General features: G+C 40.3%; 2 protein-coding genes across 4 annotated transcripts in view; one reads left to right on the plus strand and one right to left on the minus strand.

Annotated features, from left to right (window-relative positions):
• The window catches only part of SH3BP5 (SH3 domain binding protein 5), a 77535-nt gene extending 69475 nt beyond the window's left edge, over window positions 1-8060 (plus strand). Inside the window, exons 5-9 of one of the 2 annotated variants that reach the window (XM_023207393.1) lie at window positions 726-856; window positions 3173-3215; window positions 3925-4144; window positions 5859-6119; window positions 6614-8060. In XM_023207393.1, the coding sequence (XP_023063161.1) occupies window positions 726-856; window positions 3173-3215; window positions 3925-4144; window positions 5859-6119; window positions 6614-6831 (873 nt within the window). In that variant the 3' untranslated portion in view covers window positions 6832-8060. The remainder of the gene's footprint in view (window positions 1-725; window positions 857-3172; window positions 3216-3924; window positions 4145-5858; window positions 6120-6613) is intronic. The other variant, XM_023207394.2, reaches the window with a different exon arrangement.
• Window positions 8061-9995: 1935 nt separating this feature from the next.
• CAPN7 (calpain 7) overlaps window positions 9996-24427 on the minus strand; it is a 49111-nt gene continuing 34679 nt past the window's right edge. Inside the window, exons 13-21 of one of the 2 annotated variants that reach the window (XM_023207392.2) lie at window positions 22122-22266; window positions 21879-21978; window positions 21142-21277; window positions 20472-20547; window positions 17073-17218; window positions 15919-15981; window positions 15231-15361; window positions 11888-11980; window positions 10616-11795 (exon numbers count right to left, since the gene is read on the minus strand). In XM_023207392.2, coding sequence (XP_023063160.1) covers window positions 11651-11795; window positions 11888-11980; window positions 15231-15361; window positions 15919-15981; window positions 17073-17218; window positions 20472-20547; window positions 21142-21277; window positions 21879-21978; window positions 22122-22266 — 1035 coding nt within the window. In that variant the 3' untranslated portion in view covers window positions 10616-11650. Of the gene's footprint in view, window positions 11796-11887; window positions 11981-15230; window positions 15362-15918; window positions 15982-17072; window positions 17219-20471; window positions 20548-21141; window positions 21278-21878; window positions 21979-22121; window positions 22267-24427 lie in introns of both variants that reach the window. The other variant, XM_031935268.1, reaches the window with a different exon arrangement.

The raw sequence follows: 24427 nt of genomic DNA on the forward strand, positions 1-24427 counted from the left end.
TTATTCTTAGTCTGACCACTGATTTGCTCAAATATGTATCTAGATATAGATATCGATATCTATATGTATATATATATTTTGAGATAGAGTCTTGCTCTGTCCCCCAGGATGGAGTGCAGTGGCGCGATCTCAGCTCACTGCAATCTTCATCTCCTGGGTTCAAGTGATTTTCCTGCCTCAGCCTTTCAAGTAGCTGGGACTACAGGCACGCGCCCCCACGCCCAGCTAAGTTTTGTATTTTTAGTAGAGACAGGGTTTCACCATGTTGGCCAGGCTGATCTCAAACTCCTGACCTCAGGTGATCCACCCACCTTAGCCTGCCAAAGGGCTATGATTACAGGTGTGAGCCACCGCGCCCAGCCCAGAGTATTTTTATTTTTATTTTTGAGACAGTCTCTGTTGCCCAGGTGCAGTGGCATGATAGCTCACTGCAACCTCCACCTCCGGGTTCAAGTGATTCTTCTGCCTTAGCCTCCTGAGTAGCAGGGACTACAGGAGCACACCACCAGGCCCAGCTGATTTTTGTATTTTTAGTAGCGATGGGTTTCACCATGTTGACTAGGATGGTCCTGATCTCCTGACCTCGTGATCCACCCACCTTGGCCTCCCAAAGTGCTGGGATTACATGCGTGAGTCACCGCACCCGGCCAAAGAATATTTTTTGAAAAATGATGTAATATTCTAAGCAGGGGCTGTTCTGGGCTGAACTCTGCTGTTGTTTGAAGGTCATGGAGGCGGAGCAGACCAAGACCAGGAGCGAGCTGGTGCATAAGGAGACGGCAGCCAGGTACAACGCCGCCATGGGCCGCATGCGACAACTGGAGAAGAAACTCAAGAGAGCCATCAACAAGTCCAAGTAAGTCTGGACACGGCCTTGCCTAGGCCGTGCGGCTATCTTAGTGTGCATCTTCTCAGCCTTTTGTATGTCACGCACTCAAGGACTACCCTGAGTAGTCCTTTGATGTAGACCCTGGGGCCTCACCAGAGCCCCTGCTCAGGCTCTCTTGCCCCCTAATATTCTATGACCCCCAGAGGCAGAGGATGCTAAGGGGTGGGCTGCTCTAGGTATGATTGAGTTAGGAAACACAGAAAAAGGAATTTCAAAGGCACATTATTAAATGGCCCATTGGCTGGGATTTGGTAAACTCACGCTGTACCCTTGGGTCTGTGGTTGACAGTGTGGACAAGGCCCTATCCCTCAATTTATCTGTCAGTGTAATAGGGATGAGCTGTGTTCACAATACATGTTTCCTGTGATCAAGAGCTGATAAAATGCTGTAAGATTGGCTTTAGTAGAGTCCCCCCCCCGCCCCAATCTCTTCTCACTACAGCCCTGTATATTTTTATACAACATTGATAATGGTGGGCAGGCACAACTGTGTACCCTCTCTTGGGGACAAGCCCCCCGCTTCATTCCCAGTTCCTGGGCCTCCTAGCAAAAGGAGGACTTATGATGACCTAGACTTAACAGCCAAAGGTAGACCCAGAGCAGGCTGTGCAGGGCTACTGAAGGCCTGTCTTCCAGGTATGGTCACAGCCCCAGCCAGGAGGGGCCGGGCAGTTGGAAGCTTGGCAGATGCCCAGTCCTCATGCAAGTGAGGGAATGGTGACAATTCAGCGAGGAAGAGAGGGGGGCAAGGAAGAGTTTGGTCCTCCTAGGCTCTGTACTACTCTCCAGTACCTTCTCCCAGGCTTGACTTTTCTTTGGTTTCTGCTCACACTCTTCCAGCATACATACGTACACATACGTACAGAGGAATAGCATTTAACCATTTATTATTGCACTTAATTGACTAGTGTATTTTTGTTTTGGTTTTTGGTGTGTCAGGGGCTGATCTCGAGAGCTAAGTAGCAGACATGTATACGGCATTTTTCTGCAGGGGAGGCACAAGGTGGCGAGGGTTGCTGTAGAACCTGTGCCTGCTCTGGGCAAGCCCAGGCATCATCCATATGGCAACACCCAAGAAGGCTGAGGAGCAGCCTTTGATGCTGCTTCCTTTGGTGTGAATATGGTGGGTCTTTTCTCAAAAGACCACGAACTCCCCCTGCACACACATCACATATCATCCATTAACCTGTTTAAGAAAATAAATCTTGTGATTGTACTTTGCCAGCCTTCTCAGACTCCGAGAAGAGTATAGGGACAGATCATAGTCTTGGGTGGCTCCTGTCTGCCCAAAGGATAAAATGTACATCTGTGCATTCCATGGAGTGGCTTCCAGGCCACCTCCATGCCCACCCTGCGTTTCCAGCCACACTCCCTTGCATGGATGCTTGTGTTCCTTTCGCTGGGACATCTTCCCTGTGCCCTCCAATGCCCATTCACACACACACTCCTCACCTTGTGCTCCTGTCTGCTCCTTTTGGTCACGGGAGAACTTATACACCCCACTCTCTCCCCAAGTTTCAGGATTTTCATACCCACCAATGGCAGTCCTGTGTCCTTGTCATTCATCTGGATCCTCAGGATGCAGGACTTGAGAGCTTCATGGAGGGTGAACAGCTCAAGAATAAAGCAATGATCTACTCTTAATGTTCAGGCACCAAAGTTCCTAAAAAAGAGCCAAGCTCTTTTGGCTGACCCAGAACCAAGGGAACTCCTAGGATACTGGCATTTCTTGTGCCCATTATGTGGCTGAGTTGGCCAACTAACAACTCCAATCTTTGGACAAGGTTCGGGAGGACCAACCTGAGACCCTCTCCTAGCGGTGGCCCTTGCTGTGCTGTGAGGGAGGAGTGGTGCTTCTCTCTCTTCCCCAGTTGACTTCAGTAGAGGAGGAGGTTTAAGCAGCCCTTCTCCAGCCTCATCTGCTTTTGATCCAGGCCACCCTTACTGCTGGGTATAACCCGTCTGGCCCTGAACAGCCTTCCCACACAGGAGGAATATGAGCTAGGTTGCAGAGTCCCCAAGATATGTGTGTGTGGGTTCCCCGTGTCTTGAGATGGGCCTCCTGTCAGTATAGCACTGGGTGAGCCCAGTTATTCTATCTGGTGTCTGTCAATCAGTCTCCAGCTAGGAGCATCACTCACATGTCATGGCCTTATTAGAATTTACTAAATATTGGAAGGATGACCTGGCCAGTGGTAGCTGATGCCTCTTTTTCATCTTGTGAAGTTGACTGTGGTCACTGTATTGTATTACTCTGATGGTTTTCCTTCCTGTCTTCTGCAGGCCTTATTTTGAACTCAAGGCAAAGTACTACGTGCAGCTTGAGGTATGTGTAACTTTGGTCTTTTGTCACTGATGGGATTTTTCTGCACTCAAAGCTTCACTTTTCTGGGGCAGCAGAATTATCAAATGAGCCACTTGCTATAAGGGGAAAGTGGAGACACATGCTTTACTGAGTTTTCAGACCTCAAAATTGTCTCGGTTGGGTCCCAAGTCGTCTCTGAACCTCTGTAACTGCCGTTCAGTCACTTTCTCTGTTGTACGAGGCCAGTGGTTGTCACAGCATGCTCTTAGGACTAGCAGCATCAGCATCACCTGGAGACCTGATAGACCAGGTCCCACTCTAGACCGATTGAATCAGCAACTCAGAGGTTGGAGTCCAGTGAGCTGAGTCTTAACACTCAAGGGGATTTTCATGCAAGTTCAAGTTTGAGAACCACTGTACTGGGAACCAGATGTCTAGACTGTGGGACTTGGGTGTGTTTGCCCATTTTTGCTTCCCTGATGGGGTTTATTCCACCAGTGAGAGTTTTTGGATATCAGAGCTTGTCACCTGGATGGGATCTGGGGATGGTAGTGGCTGATTTTGTCTGGTGAATGAATAGCAGTTATAATGGTAATCAGGTCTTCACTCATGTCTTGGAAAATTCCTTGAAGTAGAATGATGGGCAGAAAATGTACTTGAACCTGTCATTCAGAAAGCATCTTAAGGCTAACAGGGTAGTCTTCACTTAGTCTCCTGTCTTCTCGAGCAGCAACTGAAAAAGACTGTGGACGACCTGCAGGCCAAACTGACCCTGGCAAAAGGCGAATACAAGATGGCCCTGAAGAACCTGGAGATGATCTCAGATGAGATCCATGAGCGGCGGCGCTCCAGTGCCATGGGGCCTCGGGGATGCGGTGTTGGGGCTGAGGGCAGCAGCACATCTGTGGAGGATCTGCCAGGGAGCAAACCTGAGCCTGATGCCATTTCTGGTAAGTCGGACTTCACTGGGTACATGGGGAGATACCAGACTGTGTGATTTGTTTCCCAGGGTCCTCACTTTATCTGGCCATCACTGAAAGGTCTCAGAGTTGGGCAGGCCTGAGGGCTGTTTCTGGTGGCTTCCCATGTTTTATAGAACACTATGTTCATCAAGATGGTACTAAGTGTTCCTCGAAGTCAGGATTCTGTGGTCAAATAAATTGGGAACATGTTACACCTTCACTCCTCTTTGAGAGTCAAAGTATACATTAGAACATTCAAGGCTGAGAAGTCCTGCAGGAAAGAAGAGCTGTCTAAGATAGGGACTTTGGAATCAGATTTGATTCAAATCTGCTTTTACATCATTACTAGTGTATAATGTGGGCAAGGGCCTAACTTTGTATTTCAGTTTCTTCACCTGTAAAATGGACAGCATGATGGTATCTACTGTATACTATGCACTGTGTAGGGTGGTGGTTCAGATTACATGAATCAACCCCTGACACCCAGGAGGCACTCAGTAAATTGGTGGCTCTCACTGGCATCTGACCATAGAGACTTCTTTTCCCAGGGCCACCCCCTGGAAAACTGATAGAAGTTTGACTTGGTTTCTGTCATGCTCATCAAGAAAACCCACCCAACACTGTCTTTGCACACTTCCTTTCTTTTCCTTACCTGTGGAATGAATAATCCCTGTCGGCTCTTTCCCAAGCTCCTTCCTCAGGAGTTCAATTCCTTCAAAAAATATTTTAAGTGCTAGGTTCAAGGTAAAGGAAAAGGAAACTATCATTTGAACAACTATTATGTATGAGTTACTTTAATATATACATCATCTCAAACACTGCATGGAGAGGATCATGATGCTTACAGAGGTAAACTAACTTGATCAAGGTCACACAGCAAGTCTTGGAGTTAGGGATTCAATTCAGGTCTGAGCATATTTTCTGTCCCCAACATTACAGTACTTATCATTTGTAAGAAACCTCTATGGAATGCTACAAGGCTATTTTTAAAGAGAAGAGGGGAAAGTTCTAATGAGTGGGATTGTGGGCAGGCTGAGGGAAAACCGCTAAAGGCCAAAGAGACTTTGAAACATGGGAATAACGTGTCTGCGCCTTGTTATTTTGGTCTACCAAATAATGTGGCTACAGAGCATTGTAAAGGATTTCTGTTCTTTTGCAGAAAATGGTGATGTAGGTAGACTTTGAGTGTGTTCTTTGAGATCAGAAGTTACCTGGAAGATAACAAAGGTCCCAGCAGATACTCCATGCTGGCCTGTTTCTTCTAGCAGCTCTTGCTTCTATTGCCCTAAGAAAGAAGCCTGAGTCCAGCTGGCTTTGTTTGGGATATGTTATAGAGGACCAGAACCACTTCCTGTGCACATGAGGATCTGTTTGGGGGACGGAGGTGGAGTAAAGATCCTAATTTGTGGCTGAATTAATTTTCCATTTTTAGGTAATGTCTGGTGACACTGATGTCTTGGCAGGGTTATAAGGTTATTGGAAGGGCGCTTAATATCCATGGGATCCAGCTGCCAGCTGCTTCCCTTCCAGCTGCTTTAGAGGCTGGCCATTCAGGCTTGGGAAGTCACATTCCTTCATTAGGCACTCAGAGGTAGAGATTCTGCAGTCCCCATACTGTGTCTAGCTGCCTGCCAGCAGCAAGCACTTGTGGTGTTTGAGGAGGTGACAGAACCCATGTGACTGGTGTTCTCTCTCAACTTAGTGGCCTCGGAGGCCTTTGAAGATGACAGCTGTAGCAACTTTGTGTCTGAAGATGACTCGGAAACCCAGTCTGTGTCCAGCTTTAGTTCAGGACCAACAAGCCCGTCTGAGATGCCTGACCAGTTCCCTGCGGTTGTGAGGCCTGGCAGCCTGGATCTGCCCAGCCCTGTGTCCCTGTCAGAGTTTGGGATGATGTTCCCAGTGTTGGGCCCTCGAAGTGAATGCAGCGGGGCCTCCTCCCCTGAATGTGAAGTAGAACGAGGTGAGTAGCAGCCTTCTCACCCTGTCCCAGATGCCGCACTGCCTCTGCAGCCTGACTATTGTGCTGTTCCATACCTCTGCCAGGTCTCAGGGACCCCATGCTGCATTACCAGGTCTCTGTGGTTGCGCTGTCAGTATTGATCACTGAGGATGTTTCCAAGTGCTGTTCTGGGGGGCTCCTGGCTCCACTCAGCTTTTATAAAGTAGAGCTTAGGTCCTGTGTCTCACATTAGCACAGTCTCCTTGGCAAGCACGTAGCAGAGAGGTTTGTTTCTCAGCTATAAAGTCAATGTGGCAAATTTCATCTCTGTAGCTAAGGAATATATAAAACATCACAAGGAATAAAAGCAGTAAATGATTATGTACTGAGAACCTCTCTGATAGACATGGTAGGCAACAGTGGGAATTCTACAGGGCTAAGTTAGCTGATTGGTTTGAACTCAAGTGACTTAGAATTGTCAATACTCACTTTTGATAATCTTTGTATTTCTACAGGAGACAGGGCAGAAGGGGCAGAGAATAAAACAAGTGACAAAGCCAACAACAACCGGGGCCTCAGCAATAGCAGTGGCGGTGGTGGCAGCAGTAAGAGCCAAAGCAACACCTCCCCTGAGGGCCAGGCCTTGGAGAACCGGATGAAGCAGCTCTCCCTACAGTGCTCAAAGGGAAGAGATGGAATTATTGCCGACATAAAAATGGTGCAGATTGGCTGATTCATCCTGGGCCCTGGCCCATGTGCATATCAACATTTATACATGGAACTGGAGAACGTTGTGCCAATAATCATTTAATATATGCCAAATCTTACACGTCTACTCTAAACTGCTCTAATGAAGTTTCAGTGACTTTGAGGGCTAAAGATTGTTCTTCTGGGTAAGAGCTCTTGGGCTGGTTTTTCAGAGCAGAGTTGTTGCTGCGGGTAGACTGTGACCAGGTTCACAGCCTTTGTGGAACATTCTGTGTAATGGCATTGTGGAAGCAATAACTAGTTCCTATGAAAGAACCAGAGCTGGGAAGATGGCTGGGAAGCCAGGCCAAAGTGGGGGCAACAGCTTGCTTCTCTTTCTCTTCTCACCCTTCAGTTTGTATGGGAAAATGGAGATGTCCTCTCCACTTTATTCCATGGTATCTAAATGAAAAAGAAAACCCACACACAAAGCAAAAACTCAAGTATTAAGAGAACATATTTTTGACCCAGTGGAGGCTTAAAAAAAAAAAATCCAAGAACACAATTCATGTTCACCGCCTCTGGTGTTCAGAGGGGGATTTTTAAAAAGCGTGTATTCTGGGATACCCACTGAAACCATTTTCTAGAAAGGCTACCATGAGCTGCACTTTTTGGGGTGGGAAAGGTGAATGCCAGTGGGGATGGGGGGGATGAGGGTAGGAGGGACTTACAGAAGGGGATTTGTGGCTGTGGGGGAGAAGGTTCTACAGCATAAGCCTTATCCTGCCAGCCAAGGGGATTTATTCTAAGAGAAGTGCATGTGAAGAATGGTTGCCACTGTTATTAGATTGACAAGATGTTAATTTCTCCGTAGGTTGTAACTTTAAAAATAAATGAAATTATTTAAGGGTTATGCTGCACTAGTATTCCTTAGAGGAAACTGTTCTTTAAAGTTAGGAAAGGGAGTAGGCAGGCATGTGTTGGCAAAGGCTGTTAATAGTAGTAAGTGTTAAGACTGCTTTTCTTTAATGTTTTCATGGTAATGCATATTTAGAGCACTGTATTTTTGTCTTGTTAAGAAAATTTAGCATTTCTAAGAGAAAAAAGCAACCCTCTTTCAAACTGTTAATTCTGTCACAGCCTGTATATTTTAGTCATTTGTAAATCTCTTCATATAATAGTGACTTCTTTTTTGAGTGATACAGTATCTTAATTACAAGGTTATTTTGTACTTGTCTTAATACACTGAGTGTAATTAAAAACAGCTTGAGAAAAGTTTCTACTTTCCGTGACTTCAAATAAGAACTCCCAGTATTGCCCAAATCTTCTAGGCAACCCTTCTGCCATAAGGAAGTGCATGGAGTGCTGTGGTCACCAGTAATCATTTTCAATTAAGGTCATGAATAGTAATAATTTAAGCCTTGATTACCAAGGTTTGAATTCTACTTTTGCTGCTACTAAAGCTGTGGGCAATGAGGAAACACAGTGGCAGATAAATAAAATAAAGACAAAGTGGTGACGCTGGAGGAGTGGGCCTCGGCTGCACACTGCATGCAGTCTCCCAGGAAGCTTAAGTGTTGCTGTCAGCTCTCATCCCCAGAGAATTATTTAATTAACTGGGGGGGGTACACTTCGGCACTACTTTTAAAAGCTCCCCGAGGGAATTCAAATGTGCATTCAGAGTTGAGAATCAGATGGATCCTTTCTCTGTGGAAATGTTATAATACTGGACTCTTAGTCTGCGTTTCATTATTAAAGCATGCTGTGGAGAAAAAGTTCTTGGTTGGCCAATCATGAGGTTTAAGTTTCAGAAATAACCCTTTGCAGTATCAAAAGGTGTTTTACCTAGTAGTTAATATTTCATCTAGGAAAGTTCATAGAAGTCCCTTGTGCTATTTAAGAATATTAAACAGCCGGCCAGGCCCGAGGGTTCATGCCTGTAATCACAGCACTTTGGGAGGCTGAGGCTGGTGGATCACTTGAGCCCAGGAGTTTGAGACCAGCCTGGGGAACATGGTGAAACCCAGTTTCTACCAAGAATACAAAAATTGGCCAGTCTTGTAATTTGGTCTCAAACAAGAACACTTAACAGCATACCTGAATTTGACTAGTGACCTTCAGGGTTCATTCAGTTCTCATAAAATCTCCTCACACCCTTTAACCTGTAGTAAAGATACTGTGACTTGCTTCACTTACCATTAGCAAAAACTTCCCTGCAATTGAGGCAATTCTTTTTCCTCCTAGAAAAAACACCATCTGGAAAATAGCCCAAACTAGGATAAAATTTTTACAGCAGAGTCAAATTATACAATCTAATAACTAGAGATTTCTAAGTACTTGCAGAGAATGAAAGTGGTATGGAATTTTCTAACATTGGGGCTTTCTTTCCCTTGTCTTTACAAAAGACAAAGCCTAGGCAGTCAGTAGCACTAGAGTATTCCTTATTTGGGCATTAGAACTTTCTCTTGTTTCCTGCCTCAATCCCCTTTCCCATCAGCCTACCTGTCTCCTACACCAGAAAGGGATGCAGACCACCTTTTGACCAGGGCTCCCTTCTCACACTATCACCTAGTCAAATCTCTAGTTTTACGTAGTCTGCCCCCACTGCTGTCACTGTGGCCTCTTTATCTCCACCACGCTTAACATTTAATTATACTCTTCTGGGAATTCTGTTCACTGGCTTCTTAACTCCCCCTCCAACCCCCTTGTTTTCTTGTATCTCCTGTTAGTCTATGTATTTTTTTCTAAAAATTAAAAATACTTTCTAAAAAGCTTCCACCAAATCAGTTCTTAACCATCTTTAGTTCACATGTGACTCCTGACTTTTTGGGTTATCTCACTTACTATGCCACATTGATTCCAGATCTGGATTTTCTGGGCAATTTAATGTGTCAAAACTTACCTTCAGTGAAGCTATGAGCATCTGTCCATGTGCTGAATTAGAAACCTGAGTCATCCTCTCTAACAACTCCTGACTAGTCTGTCTGTTACTTAGAACCTCTGAAGGGCCTGGATTGTTTTTCCTCCCTCTGTAACAGGTCTGGATCTTGTCCCTCCCCCGACCAGACGGCTGTGTCTGTGGGTGTCATTAGACACATACATACATAGACACAGCAGCTCAATCAGGGCTCAGGGAAGAAGGCTTGTAAACCTGGGGCAAATACTTTAATCTCTTAGACTTCTTTCCTCAATTGTAAGAAGTACAAATAATAGTATCTGTACTTTATTCAGCTATTGGGAAGAGTAAAAAGAAAAATATACACATTGGGTACACAGTAAACACTCAATAACGGTCAGTAGTCTGTCTTTTGAAGCCTTTCCTTCACGGTCCAAGTTAAGGTATCAATTCTTCAAGTACAATTTTTTATATTGGTCCAGCCAAAATTAATCTTTCCCTTATTCATACACTGGTGGCATGTTTTTAGAGCTCTATTATAGAAATATCAGTGCCACAGTTAAGTTGTTCATATATAGGTCTCTTCTAATAAATTTGATGGATTAGATTTTCAGTTTCAGTTTGCATCCTGTACAAGATCTTTACCACAACAGGTTCAAATCATGTGTTTATAATATAGTTCTTATGTTCTGAATTTTTTCTTTTTAAAGAGTAACAGAAAACTGGTTAAATTAGTCCACCTAAAATTAATAGGCTAAAACTGAAAGCATGAAGTATTTACCAAAGTGAAATCTCATTAGTGTAATAATCTACCACTATTCTGTAAAAGAACAGATTTTTGTTGAAGTATATATTTTCATGCAAATAATCTATCCTCATGTACATGAAACATGACAGATGAAATCTTTGAATAAATCTAAGTTAAACTATGCAATATCCATAAGTATAAACATTTTATTTCAATTTAAGGTAGTAGCAGTACAAAATAAGTTCTGATAATTATAAAGTAGAGACAATGAAAAATCCCACCCTATTTTTAGAATTTTAAAATATTGAGCATCATTCTATCCTGATGGGTTTTTATGTAAACTGGGAATTTACATGACACCAGTATCTTGGCAATTCACTTTTTCTGAATGCTACATATCCCAATCACCATATATTAAATTCTCTATTTTCTTCAAAGTGCTACTGCCACAAGAGCACCGAATACAGCCATTTAAAAAAAGACGATACAAACTAAATTGTAATGTCTTCAATATCTCAATTACTATTTTTTAAAAATAAAAACCACAGTAGTGAATTTCTCTAAGTTCTTGCTACATGACTGAATGGGAGATAATCTCAACAATTTTCATTCTTAGGCATGAGCATCTTCATGCTAAGGTAGTCTGTATTTAAAAGCTTTATTCTTTCATAACAACTGGGCAACATTTTAAAATAATAAATAATGCAAAATTAAAATCAATTATGGTGGCACAATTCATTTGGTAATTAGTTGCCCAAGATGTATAGTAGAATCAAGCAGGTTTAATGTCCACATGCTCTGCAAAAAAGGGAAACAATGGAAATATTTCAGTATATGAATCTAGCCCACTATTCCACTCAAGGAATCTATATCCTTTTTCTCATCTGGTCTCAGTTCCTTTATCCTCTTAGCAAAGGCAACTCACAGTGATGACTAAGTCTAATCTTAATCATAAGCATTTTTATACAAAATGGCCCCTAAAATGCTAGCCAACTCTATATACACAAAACCATGTAAATGGTACCTCTAGGTGATCTAGGTAATTCTGACTATATACAGTTCTTACCAAACACCCTGACAAGCACCAGATTCCACTGTAATGTGTTTTTAGATATTTAATTCCATTCTGATTGTTCTGCTTACTGTCCTGAAGATTTGTGTCCTTATTTGAAGAACGGATGTTTGGTTAAGTATAAAAGCCAGTAACTTGAGATTTCTCCATCACTGAAGTTGTGTGATCTTGATGGGGATAATGCTATTAAAGTCCAAGAAAAAAGGTCCTTCTTGTTTAGGCAAAAAGGTACTAGGAATGATATTGAAGATCCCAGAAGGTATATTTTCTAATTCCAGGTAGCAAAACCCACACCTATATTTAGAGAAAATGAGAATAAAGTTTATAGAAGATGATGCCACAAAAAGTAAAGTATAAAATAGATACAATAAAAATGCCAACATTACCTATAGTCACCACTAGATTTCCTCAGAAAGCTGTGGGGACCAGGATCTCCTACAGCAGAAACTGTTACAACCTCAAATCCAACGCTATATTGCCTAGCATGTAAAATGAACAGAATTACTATATTAATATATAGTCTCAAACATGTGATTTAAAATAACTATATCTGAAGTGCAGATGTCATATTATGTTTCTGAAGTTTCAGTAGAGAGAAACACATGCACTCTATTTGTGATCATGTAACACACCATTTATATATTTCAGTTGAAGCCTTAAAGATTAACACTGGATTAAACTTACTTTAAGAGAGACTGTATTTTTACCATGGGCTCCCCGGGAAATATTTTATTTTTTTGAGACGGAGTCTCGCTCTGCTGCCCAGGCTGGAGTGCAGAGGTGCGATCTTGGCTCACTGCAACCTCCGCCTCCTGGGTTCAAGTGATTCTCCTGCCTCAGCCTTCTGAGTAGCTGGGACTACAGGGGTATGCCACTGTGCCTGGCTAAATTTTTTTGTATTTTTAATAGTGACAGAGTTTCATCATGTTGGCCAGGCTGGTCTCAAACTCGATCTCAGTTGATCCGCCAGCCTCAGCCTTCCAAAGTACTGGGACTACAGGCGTGAACCACTGCACCCGACCCGACCTTTTTTTTTTTTTTTCTGAGACAGGGTCTCACTGTCACCCACGCTGGAGTACAGTGGAGCAATCATGGCTCACAGCAGCCTTGCCCTCCTGGACTTGGGATTCTCCCACCTTAGCCTCCTCAGGACCTGGGACTATGGGTGTGTATCACCATATCTGGCTAATTTCTTAAATTTTTTTTTTTGTAGACAGGGGGTCTCCTTATGCTGCCCAGGCTGGTCTGGAATTTCTGGGCTCAAGCTATCCTCCTGCCTTGGCCTCCCAAAGTGCTGGGATTACAGCCTTGAGCCACTGTGCCTGGCCACAGGGAATAATTAAAAATATTGTCGTTGGCTGGGCACGGTGGCGCACGCCTGTAATCCCAGCTCTTTGGGAGGCAGAGGTGGGTGGATCACAAGGTTAAGAGATCAAGACCATCCTGGCCAACATGGTGAAATCCCATCTCTACCAAAAACACGAAAATTAGCTGGGCATGGTGGTGTACGCCTGTAGTCTCAGCTACTTGGGAGGCTGAGGCAGGAGAATCGCTTGAATCCAGGAGGCGGAGGTTGCAGTGAGCCAAGATTGCACCACTGCACTCTAGCCTGGTGACAGAGTGAGACTCTGTCTCAAAAAAAAAAAAAGAAAAAAATTGTTGTTGTAACAAATGGAAAGGCCTATGGGAAAGGAAGCCCTGAAACAAAATCTGAATTTACAGAAGTACTTAGCATATGATAAACATGGCATCCCAAATCAGTAAAGAAAGATTCATTTAGATGGTGATGAGGTAACAAAAAATTTAGAAAAAAACTGTTAAACTGTATTTTATACCAAATATAAAAATATATTCATATGAATTTTTTAAATGCAAAAAAATTAAACCATAAAATAATCAGAATATGGTGAAAATTATTTTGATAATGTGGTGAAAGTTCCTGTCCACAGCAAAATGAAACCAGAAGACAGATTTCATCATTTTAAAATGAAATGCTTTTCTATGTGGGAGAAAAATGATAATCTGAGAAAAATATCTGCAAATATGTGAAGGAGTTAATACCCTTATCTTATTCCTGCTTACAATTAAAAAAAAAAGATAACTCTATGGGCAAGAAACATGAATAGGCAATAAATAAACAATATTGTAACAAACATTCTTATATGTTCAATCCATCTAGAAATTAAGTACAAAAGAGCAAGTAGGTTTATTTACCTATTTCACCTATCAAACTGGTAGGGGTTTTTAAAACGACTTTCTTGTGGAAAAATAGTTTAATCCTATCTTCGTATTTAATGGGTTATTAACTGCTGCTGGATTAGTTTGTAAGAAAAGCAAAATTAAGCCTAATCCTATTTAGAAGGTAGTTCTGTTTTTATTTGTATTGGTTTTTTTTTTTTTTTGGTGGTTGTTATATGAAACAGGGTCTTGCTCTGTCGACCAGGCTGGAGTGTAGTGGCATCATCTGGGATCACTGCAACCTCTGCCTCCTGGGCTCAAGCCATCCTCCCACCTCAGCCTCTCAAGTAGCTGGGATTATACAAGCACATGCCACCATGCCTGGCTAAATTTTTCAAAAAATTTTTGCAGAAATGAGGTCTTGCCATGTTGCTCAGGCTGGTCTTGAACTCCTGAACTCAATCCTCCTGTCTTGGCCTTCCAAAGTGCTGGGATTACAGGTGTGAGCCACCATGCCCAGGCTGTATTCTCTATGTTTTTTAAACCTTTTAAAGCTATGAAATATAACACTTAAGTTAAACATATATACAGCTTAATAAATCATTTGCAAAGTGAATAAATGCCTCAGCTTCCCCATCTGTCTCCTCCCTGCAAACTGATGTGAAACAGGGTTCTAATTACCCTTTTTACACATGGATACTCAATTATTCCATACCATTTATTGAAAAGACTGTCCTTTCCTGGGTAACCACCACCCAGATCAACAAATCCTCTCAGCACCACAGAATTCCCTGTATATTCCTAATTGCAACTCCTGTCCCCTCACAGAGCTTTTATAGTAGTAACTCTCTCGCTCTGCTTTATAGTTTTACAACCTTAGTGTGCATCCTTAAATGACAGTCTTTTAGTTTTGTCTGTTCTTGACTTCACGGAAGTAGAATCACATGGTATATATTCTGTACATGTGGCTTTTAAGACGTATCCATTATGACTTATCCATTATGTCGTGTATAGCTGTCATTTATTTTCATTGTTATATCAGGACTCTATTATATGACTATATTATAATCGTAAATGTCAATGAACATTTGTTTCCAATTTCCGGCTATTACAATGGTTTACTGGCCATCTGGATTGCCCCCTTTATGACATGTTTTTGTTTATTTTTTTAAAACTGCAGATTTTTTTCTTATCAAAGTAGCATATTTACAAATATTTTAATATGCTCTTTGTCTTAAGAAATCTTTCCTTTCTTGAGGTTAAAACATTTCCTGCATTATCGTCTAGATGCTGTATTGTTTTGCCTTTCACATTTAGGTTTGTAATCCACCTGGAATTTTATGTGAAACAGGGTTCTAACTACCCTTTTTACACATGGATACTCAATTATTCCATACCATTTATTGAAAAGACTGTCCTTTCCTCACTCCACTATAATGCCATTGTTATAAATCCAATGTCCATATATGCTTAGGTTTGTCTTTAAACTTGTTACACTATGTTCATTTTTAATAGAACATCATTAATTTAAGAAAGTTACTCATCACAAACCTTGGTCCTCGTAGCTCAATCAGTAATGGCCCAGTCTTTTCTATATGGAATTGGTAGATGGGGTTATTTTTGTGAGTCTCTTGGAAATTTCCACATCCTCCAGCACTCTGACCACTCCACTTTCCATTAATCTAATAAAAACAAAGTTTCAGTGTTAACAAAATTTCATTCTTCAATTCCACTTGAAGACAAAACTCCATCTCCAAAAAAAAAAAAAAAAAGGCAATTTTCTACTCTGTGGCTCCAACTCCTCTCTCCCATCTTTATTTGCTGGTGACAGCCAGGCTGCTTTGCTACACTAACCCCTATTTTCATCTCTTAGCCGCTAATCAAGTTGTTCTTTCTACAAGGCATTTTCCATAGAATCTTCCTCTACACATCTAGCCTACCCCGCAGTTAATCTCAAATTCTACTTTTAAGGTTCATCCACACAGCCTTCTCTAACAACCAAAGTTTGCATTCATCTTCTTTCTCTGAATTTTCTTTTCACAGACGTTGCTCACTGAAGATCTTGTATTCCAACCCAAATTGAAGGCCACTTACGTTTCCCATATATTCCTGTGAAGCCTCAGAATGTCTTTATTTCATAATAAATTGCTAAATATAAAGAATAAAACGAGAGAAATGGGAAAGCGAATTTAAAAATTCTAAAAGAATGCTGAGATTACAACCAAATGAATCTTCTTACCCGTTTTGATAAGGTGTATGGTGAAGGAATCTTTGAAAAAGTAAAACTGCATGCTGAATATACCTAGATTAAAAAAAAGACTGTATTGATAAATTTTACACTTACAAGAACATCAAAGTGATACATGAATATACTGGAAGACTAAAAAAATCAGTTGGCATATACAAGTCATGATTCTACAGGCAGCCTAGTATCACGTCAGGTTTAATGAGCTGGGAACCGAGAAGCTAGGGGTCTGGTCTTGGCTTTCTCTGCTACTAACTATGTATGACTCAGGACAAATCACAATTTTTCCAGGCCCTGGCTTCTGCATCTGAAAAATGAAGCAGTGGCAGCAGCTCCCAATGTCCCTTTCATCACTAAAAATCTACTCAAATTGAGCTGCTTATCTAGAGCAAACAAATCTATATAGAAGAAAATTACAATGACCTTCCAAACTAGATCAGAGCAGTATGTTTCTAGTGACTGATTCTCTTTCACTAAGTTCAAAGTCTTCTTTAAGTCAATAAAAATATTAAACAGGCTAAATAAGTTTTTATTGCTTGCTTTAAAATGATATGTATTGGCTGGGTGCAGTGGCTGACACCAGTAATCCCAGCACTTTGGGAGGCCAAGGTGGGTGAATCACTTGAGGTTAGGAGTTCGAGACCAGCCTGGCCAACATGGTGACATCCCATCTCTACAAAAAATACAATAGTTGGGCGTGGTGGCAGCACCTGTAGTCCCAGCTACCCAGGAGGCTGAGGCAAGAGAATTACTTGAGCCCGGAGGGTGGAGGCTGCAGTGAGCTGGATTGCACTAATGCACTCACTCCAGCCTGGGTGACAGAGCAAGACTCTGTCTCAAAAAAAAAAAAAAAAAAGAAAAGAAAAAAGAAAGAAAGAAACAAAAAGAAATGTATTAGTCCAACATACTATATTACCATGGGGCTAAACTATTACTATGAAAATAAAAATGTTCTTTCAGAATAAAAACATTTCTTTTCAAATGTATTATTTTCTACAGAAAGTGTAATTTACTATTAAAATAAGCACAAAAATAAAGAGCAATACATTTTCAGAAATAAACTTTCTCCAGATAATCCCACTTACAAAGCAGAGCACATTACGTCTTTATATTATTGTGTTTTGTCACTGTGTGTTGGTTTTACTTACCCGAACTGTGTAATGGATTGTGTTCTGTTTTTCATATTGAGAAACCACTAACGTAAAGGTATGGGTGCCAGGTGTGGTCAGCTTTATCTTAGTCAAATAATGAGGGCTGTTAATTCGAATTCCATCAATGTATGGAGGTGGGTCAGCTGCAAACAAACAAGTAGGCTTAGAGAAAAGGAGACTTTTCTTTCTTTAGTTTTTGAAGTTTTATGGTTGATGTAGGAAAAATAATTACTTGGATGGACATCTCCTTAAAACATAATGATATTAGTGAATTATAATTTCACTTGAAACCCTTAAAATTAAAGTTCCTAATAAGCAAAAAAAATCTTTTTGAATACTTTCAGTAAGATATAACAGTACTTGCTATTTGCTCTGTGTTGCATTTCAGTAATTCCTACTATTTGTTCTGTGTTGCATTTTTCTCCCATAGAGGATTTTAAAGTCAGGATTTTTTTTTTCTTTTGAGATGAAATTAAAAATAACACAAAGAAGTATATAAAAATATATATTGCCCACTACTCAGGTTTAAATTAACTTTTTTTTTTTGGTCATTCTAGCTTTTTCATAAAACAATGTCTCTTTTAACCATGACCTTTATCTTATTCCCTTCTACTGATGGATTTGGTGAACATCTTTTTAGACTTGAATACAAATGTACCCACTCCTAAAAGTGAATGAACAAATAACTGTTCCTGGTATAAGTGTATATATAAAAAAATAGTGTATGTCTTATATCTTTCATTTTTCACTCAACATTTTAAAAAGAGCTATGTTGTTCTACACAGATAGTTTATTTCTTATAACTGCCTGTGTAATATTCCATCACATGAATATGACATTTTATCTACACCCCCAACTGGTTTAGAAAATCTGGATATTCAGATTGTTTTCAATATTTTGTTATTACAAAGAATGCTGCCTAGTTTTCTTTGATAGTCCCATCAGTCAAGCCTGATACAATAAAATTTTATGCATGTCAATGACTGTATGTTAAGATCGATGGTCTCAGCTTATTTAGGAACGCTGAATATTTATAATGGAACCTATCAGAAAAACTAAACATTTTAGTATCTCAAATAAGTCATAAGTCTCTAATGATTAGCGGTGGTGTGATCTAGTGAGAAGAGTAAAGAACTGGCACATCTGTGGATCTTGAACAAGGTTTTTAACCTTTTCATGTTTCAGTTTACTCTTCTGTCAAATGGGGAACAAGGCCTGTCCTATTTACTGCAGAGTGTTGTAATTAAAATAAAATGATAAACATAAAAGTATTCTGAAAAGGCACAATCACTCTATATAAGATGGAGCATTATTTTAAACAAAGGAAAGCTTGGCTAGTTTAACTTGACAGTTGTCACTGGACCTACTATGTGTCATGCCCATTCCAGTATCTAGGGATACTGACTTGTATGACTCAGTGCCTGCCACCAACACAGTGTAATAGGGAAGAATGCCATACTTCCCTATGATTAAACAAAGTAAGGCTTAAACCACTTCTGATCACATCTTCCCATCACTGCCCATTTCTCTGCACAACTTTCTTGCAAGAACTGTCAACAATTGCTTCCTTACATCATAGTCTCCTTTAAAACCAATCCAATTGGGCTTCTATCCCCACCTCTCCACTAAGCCTGTTCTTATCAAGGTCAACAATGACTGCCACAATGCTAAGTCCAATAGTTTCTTCTTTTAATTTTTATTTTAGGTTTGGGGGTACACGTGAATGTTTGTTACAAAGGTAAACACGTGTCATGGGGGTTTGTTGTACATTTTATTTCATCACCTGGGTATTAAAAGCCAGGACCCAATAGTTATCCTTTCTATTCTTCTCCCTTCTCCCACCCTCCCCCTACTTCAGGTAGACCTCAGTGTCTGTTGTTTCCTTCTTTGTGTTCCTAAGTTCTTATCATTTGGTTCCCACAACAGTTTCTTCTCTCACCTAATCTCATTTGATTTCTCAAACATCAATAGATGCAGTTGTCCTTTCTTTCTCTCTTGAAAAATGTTCTCTGCTTTGGTTATGTGAAACCTCACTGTTTCATCAGGCCCTCTGTTCGAATTCTTTTGTGGTACCTTTTCCTCTGCCCAATCTCAAGGTGTCTGAGAGCCCAAGGTCAGATCTTGCGTGTTCATCTCTGTACCCACCACTCTCTTCACAGGTGATTTATACAGTCCCATCTTCCAATTCCATCTGTATGCTCCTGACTCCCCTATCTGTATCTCTACCCTTACCCCAGAACTCAAAAATCCAACAGCCTAACTGGCATCTCCATTTGGAGCCAGGACACGCCATTTTCCTGATGATGACAAGCCAAAGACCCTCCGAACCCCTTCCGGTGGTGTACAGACCCTCATGTGATTTGACCTCTGCAAATCTTTCTGACCTCTTTTGATACCAAACCTACCCAGGCAATTGGCCTGTTCTCTGTTCCAAAAAGACACCATCTTTTCTCACTGTAAGGTCCTTGTACTTGCTGTTCCCTCTGCCTGTAGTGCTTTTCCCTTGATTTCTTTGCACGACTGGTTCCTTTTTTTGTTATTCATAGCTCTTCTCACCCCTGCTCAAAGAGGTCTTCTATGACCACCCACCAAAAGCAACCAACCCACTCACTCACATAACCCTTTTTTACACGTGTATCAATACTTGATGTTTTGCTTATTAACTGTCTCCCCAACTACAACATAAGCTCTATGAAAACAATCCTGTTTTGTTCATCACTATTCTCCACAGCCTTAGGGGCAGTTTATCTCACTAAGTGATACACATTTTTTAAAAATGTGAAAGCAAAGTGGTTTCAATACAATGTGTTAAATATCTCAGGTGCCCAGTGGAAGGAATGGTATTTGGGCTGGATCTTAACTATGTGCGTGAAGCAGAATAGGGAGACAGGAATATGTGGGTAAAAGGTGGGAGGAGAGATTCTTGAGAGAAGAAACCATGTGAAAAAAGGCAAGAAGGACACGGTGTATTCTGTAGTAGCAACTATCTCAACTGTGAGAAGCTGGGGCATGAAATAAAGATGGGCAGGTAGATTAAAGCTGGAATATAAAAAGCCTTATATATCTTGCTAAAGAGCTTAGATTTTATCCAGGAGTTCAGGAAAAACTACAGAATACTTTTGATTAGAGTAAAAGACATCCTTTAAGTTTCAGAAATAAAATTCTGACAGCCATGTGTGAGAATATGGAAATCCCTCCCTTGGAGTCTCTAAATTAAAACAAATCAAAACAAAACAGAACAGTATAAATACCCATCTGCTTGAGTGGTTTCTATGAGTCTATCAACATAATTATTTCTCTATATTATCTACATAAAATGTGTCATTTTTCAACTTAATCATATAAATAAAATCTTATGTATGTTTATTTTAATGTTTGCTGGGCTACTAAACATACCTGGGTAATAAACTTTTTTCCCATCAGTCTTGTATACAACCATTGTGATAAATTCTCGATTATTCGCAAAATCATCCTAAAATCACAAAGAATCCAATGTGGTTAGAAAATGGGTACAAAATGCTATTTATTTTCTTTTTAAATCTCTCCACAAAAAATGCTCTTTAAAGTTAAAATATCTCTAATTTTAAGTGCATTTTTCTCAGCTATTTAGTGCTATAAGAAACATTGTTTTTCTGAATTAAATTGTCATTTTAACAGATGACCACAATGTATGAAGTAATATATTAAATAAGATTCGGAGGCTATTAAGATTATGGTTAACCTTTACAGAATCAAGACTAATGATTCAACATTTCCAAACTCCCTTCAGCATATTTCAATGTTAATATTAAGATCTAAACTATACATGATCAACCCCCAAACCCCTCACTTTTAAAAGCATAAACTCCCTCATAGTTTTCTTCAGAGATGACTTTTGAACAAGATTTAAGTGTATAATTATAAAATACAAATTTCCTTAGAGGAAAATATTCATTTGTCAGAGAAAACACTATTCTCTGGGCACCTATGTAAATTAAACAGGCTGGTGTTTACATATGTCTTTCACAATGTTCTAACTATATTAAAAAAATTTCTGTATGGGATATCATTAGAAGGGTATCAGTACCTTGTCTGTTATGTGTCTACTAAGCAAAACCCAAACTGCAGCGCCCCCCTGTGGACACTGCACCTCCAGTTTGTACTGGGGGTTGTTGGCCAGGCTATAGGCATCTTTCACAGGTCCTTGCTTAGCATCCCAAGTACTAAAAGATAAAGTCAACAAAGAAGGTTGTAATTAAATTTCTCATAGAGCTAAAATATAACACTATTTCAAAAAGTGAACTAAGCTATCTGAGTTTTTGGTTTTGTTTTACTGTTTTTAAATTTTTTGGCACAACCAGGAAGCATGGAAAAAAAACAACTATTAACAAGATAGTCCCTGTGGGCATGACAAAAAGAGATGGAATGCTAGTCTTCCTAAATTAACTATTCCGTTTTTTATTTATTTTTTTGAGATAGAGTCTTGCTCTGTTGTCCAGGCTGGAGTGCAGGGGCGTGATCTTGGCTCACTGCAACCTCCACCTCCCAGGCTTGAGCGACCTGCTGACCTCAGCCTCCCGAATAGCTGGGACTACAGGTGTGCACCACAATGTCCGGCTAGTTTTTGTATTTTTCTGTAGAGACGAGGTTTTGCCACATTGCCCAACCTGGTCTAGAACTCCTGAGCTCAACCAATCCACCCATCTTGGCCTCCCAAAGTGCTGGGATTACAGGCATGAGCCACCGCGCCTGGCACCATTATGTTTTTATGTGAAGAAAGTGGATGCTATTATAAAGCATACTCTGCAATGTGCAAAAAGTTACCTGTGAATACACGTTGATTCTTTAAAAAGACCTGGATTCCAACTCAAATAAATCACATCATAATACTGGCACAGATCATCCCAGGAAATCCAAAATATTCCTGAAAATTAATATCTTTGTTATTCTAAAAAAACTTAATGCTAAATGATTTTAAGTCAGTTACATAACTTTCGCCTTGTTGAAACATGTTTTTTTTTGTTTTTTGAAGAATAAATGGTATTAAAATTAAAAACATATATTTACCATTGTCTATTTTCTGAGCTGTTCGGGGGTCAAAGTTTAAATACTTTTGCAACTCTGGAGTCCAGTTTTTTATATCATTTTCACTGTATCTTCCTTTCCAACGTAAATGACTCCAAGGATTTTTCAACTGGATAAATCGCAGCCCCTATATACAAAAGAAACAGGAGATAACATTAAGTTGCAAAACAGTTTTTACTGTATTAGTTCTCTTATTAGAGGATGAACTGAGTACTTATCAATTCTTTTCCCTTCAAATCAACTTGAAATTAATATTTTTAACACTTTCACCAAGTCACACGTCAATCAAAAACTGTAAATGGCTACCGACTCCCTAGAGCTAATAGTGTAGTCTTTCACTGCATGTAGTTAAAATTATATAAAATTCAAAAATCAGTTTCTTAGTCACAACAGCCACATTTCAAATGTTAAATGACCACAGGTAGCTAGTAGCAAATTCATTGGGCAGCCCAGATAAAGAACATTTCCATCATTGCAGGAGTTCTAATAGACAGTACTGCCTTAGAGCATGAAGTATTTTCCGCCTTTTCAAAGCTCACTCTACTCTGGCCCGACTTTATTTTCTAGTATTTATACTCCATGTATCTTTGGCTCTAATCTAGTTTTTCCTTTCAGAATGCAATAAAATCTTTATTCAATTTTGCCTCTAAAGGCATTCCTCATGCTGTTCCCTTTTTCTGAAAGGCCCTCTTTGATCCCTTTAGCTATCCTTTCTTCTCAGTGCAGACAGATATGGTGAAGAAAAGAGAAAAGAACATGGACTTTGGGGTCAGAATAAAATGGGACCAAATTTCAGTTATTTGGGTGGGTCATTTACCTTCTCTGAACATTGATTGACTCATATGTAAAATGAAGATTATGATGTGTTCCTAGAAGATGGCTGTGAAGATCAAATGGAATTAACATAAAGTACCTAGCATTTAGTAATTTATTTCTTTTTTCTCTTCTCCAAACTTCATAGTGCTAACAATCTGTATTACGTTAGCTTAAGACAAATAGTATCCTATCTTATATTGTTTCCTACAAATGTAGTCATCTTGTCTCCCCAATGAAATAATTAACTCCTTGAAATGTTAACACTATCATCCCTCTTCAGATTTTCCACTGATTTATGGAACAGAGTGTAAAGGTAAATGCTCAGTCAATACCAGGCATGTCTACAGAATTGAATACACTGATCCAGGAAAACAAAAGAGGTGGTAAATCAAAAATAATATCTGTCTTACTGCAAGCAGTCACCTTAGGAAATTGTGTACTTTTTCTAATGATACCATAAATCAAACTGTTTGGGAGACATCTAAACAACCACAACACATTCTTTTGCTATTTTAAATGGTGATAAATTGTGGCTGGGGGTAGATGTACATGATTTCTGGACATAAGACTCATTCCTCTTAGGCTATATTCCCTAGAAGCTTCATTAATACAATTTCTTTCATCAATATCTTCTACACCATATGTGTCTCACCACACATAAGTCAACCGACATTTAACTCTAATTCCTTTCTTTTCAAAAAATTTAATTCTCCATAAGCAGGTAATCCGCCTCATTTCAGGACTTTTAACACTTCCTAAAAGAGGAGCACAAAGGAGAGCAAATTGCTGCTAAGCTTTTCAGAGACAGACCTCCAGCATCAGTGATATTCAAGGACACCAAGATATGGCTGTAGATTTTGTTGGGATCAGTAGAGAACCAGCCCTAAAAAGAAGGAATGCTAGAGAACAAAAAAAAAAAAAAAAAAAAAAAAAAAAAAAAAAAAAAAAAAAAAAACAGAAAAGAAAAAAAGAATTTGATTTTGCTGAAACATCCAATTTCTAAAGCTTTTTTTTTTTTTTGAGACGGAGTCTCGCTCTGTCGCCCGGGCTGGAGTGCAGTGGCCGGATCTCAGCTCACTGCAAGCTCCGCCTCCCAGGTTTACGCCATTCTCCTGCCTCAGCCTCCCACGCAGATGGGGGGACTATAGGCGCCCACCACCTCGCCCGGCTAGTTTTTTATGTATTTTTTAGTAGAGACGGGGTTTCACCGTGTTAGCCAGGATGGTCTCAATCTCCCGACCTCGTGATCCGCCCGTCTTGGCCTCCCAAAGTGCCGGGATTACAGGCTTGAGCCACCGCGCCCGGCCCCAATTTCTAAAGTTATTTCCAAGTGGCAGCAAAGGAAAAGCCTTGGACAGCTTCAGAAATTCTATAACACTTGTCTGAACTGAAGTGGGCACCCTGATGTGGAGATGTACTTCCATAGTAGACTATTTATGAAACATCACCTCAAAGACACAAAAATGACCCAA

This window comes from Piliocolobus tephrosceles, chromosome 2 (assembly GCF_002776525.5).
Source record: "Piliocolobus tephrosceles isolate RC106 chromosome 2, ASM277652v3, whole genome shotgun sequence".
Taxonomy (NCBI): domain Eukaryota; kingdom Metazoa; phylum Chordata; class Mammalia; order Primates; family Cercopithecidae; genus Piliocolobus; species Piliocolobus tephrosceles.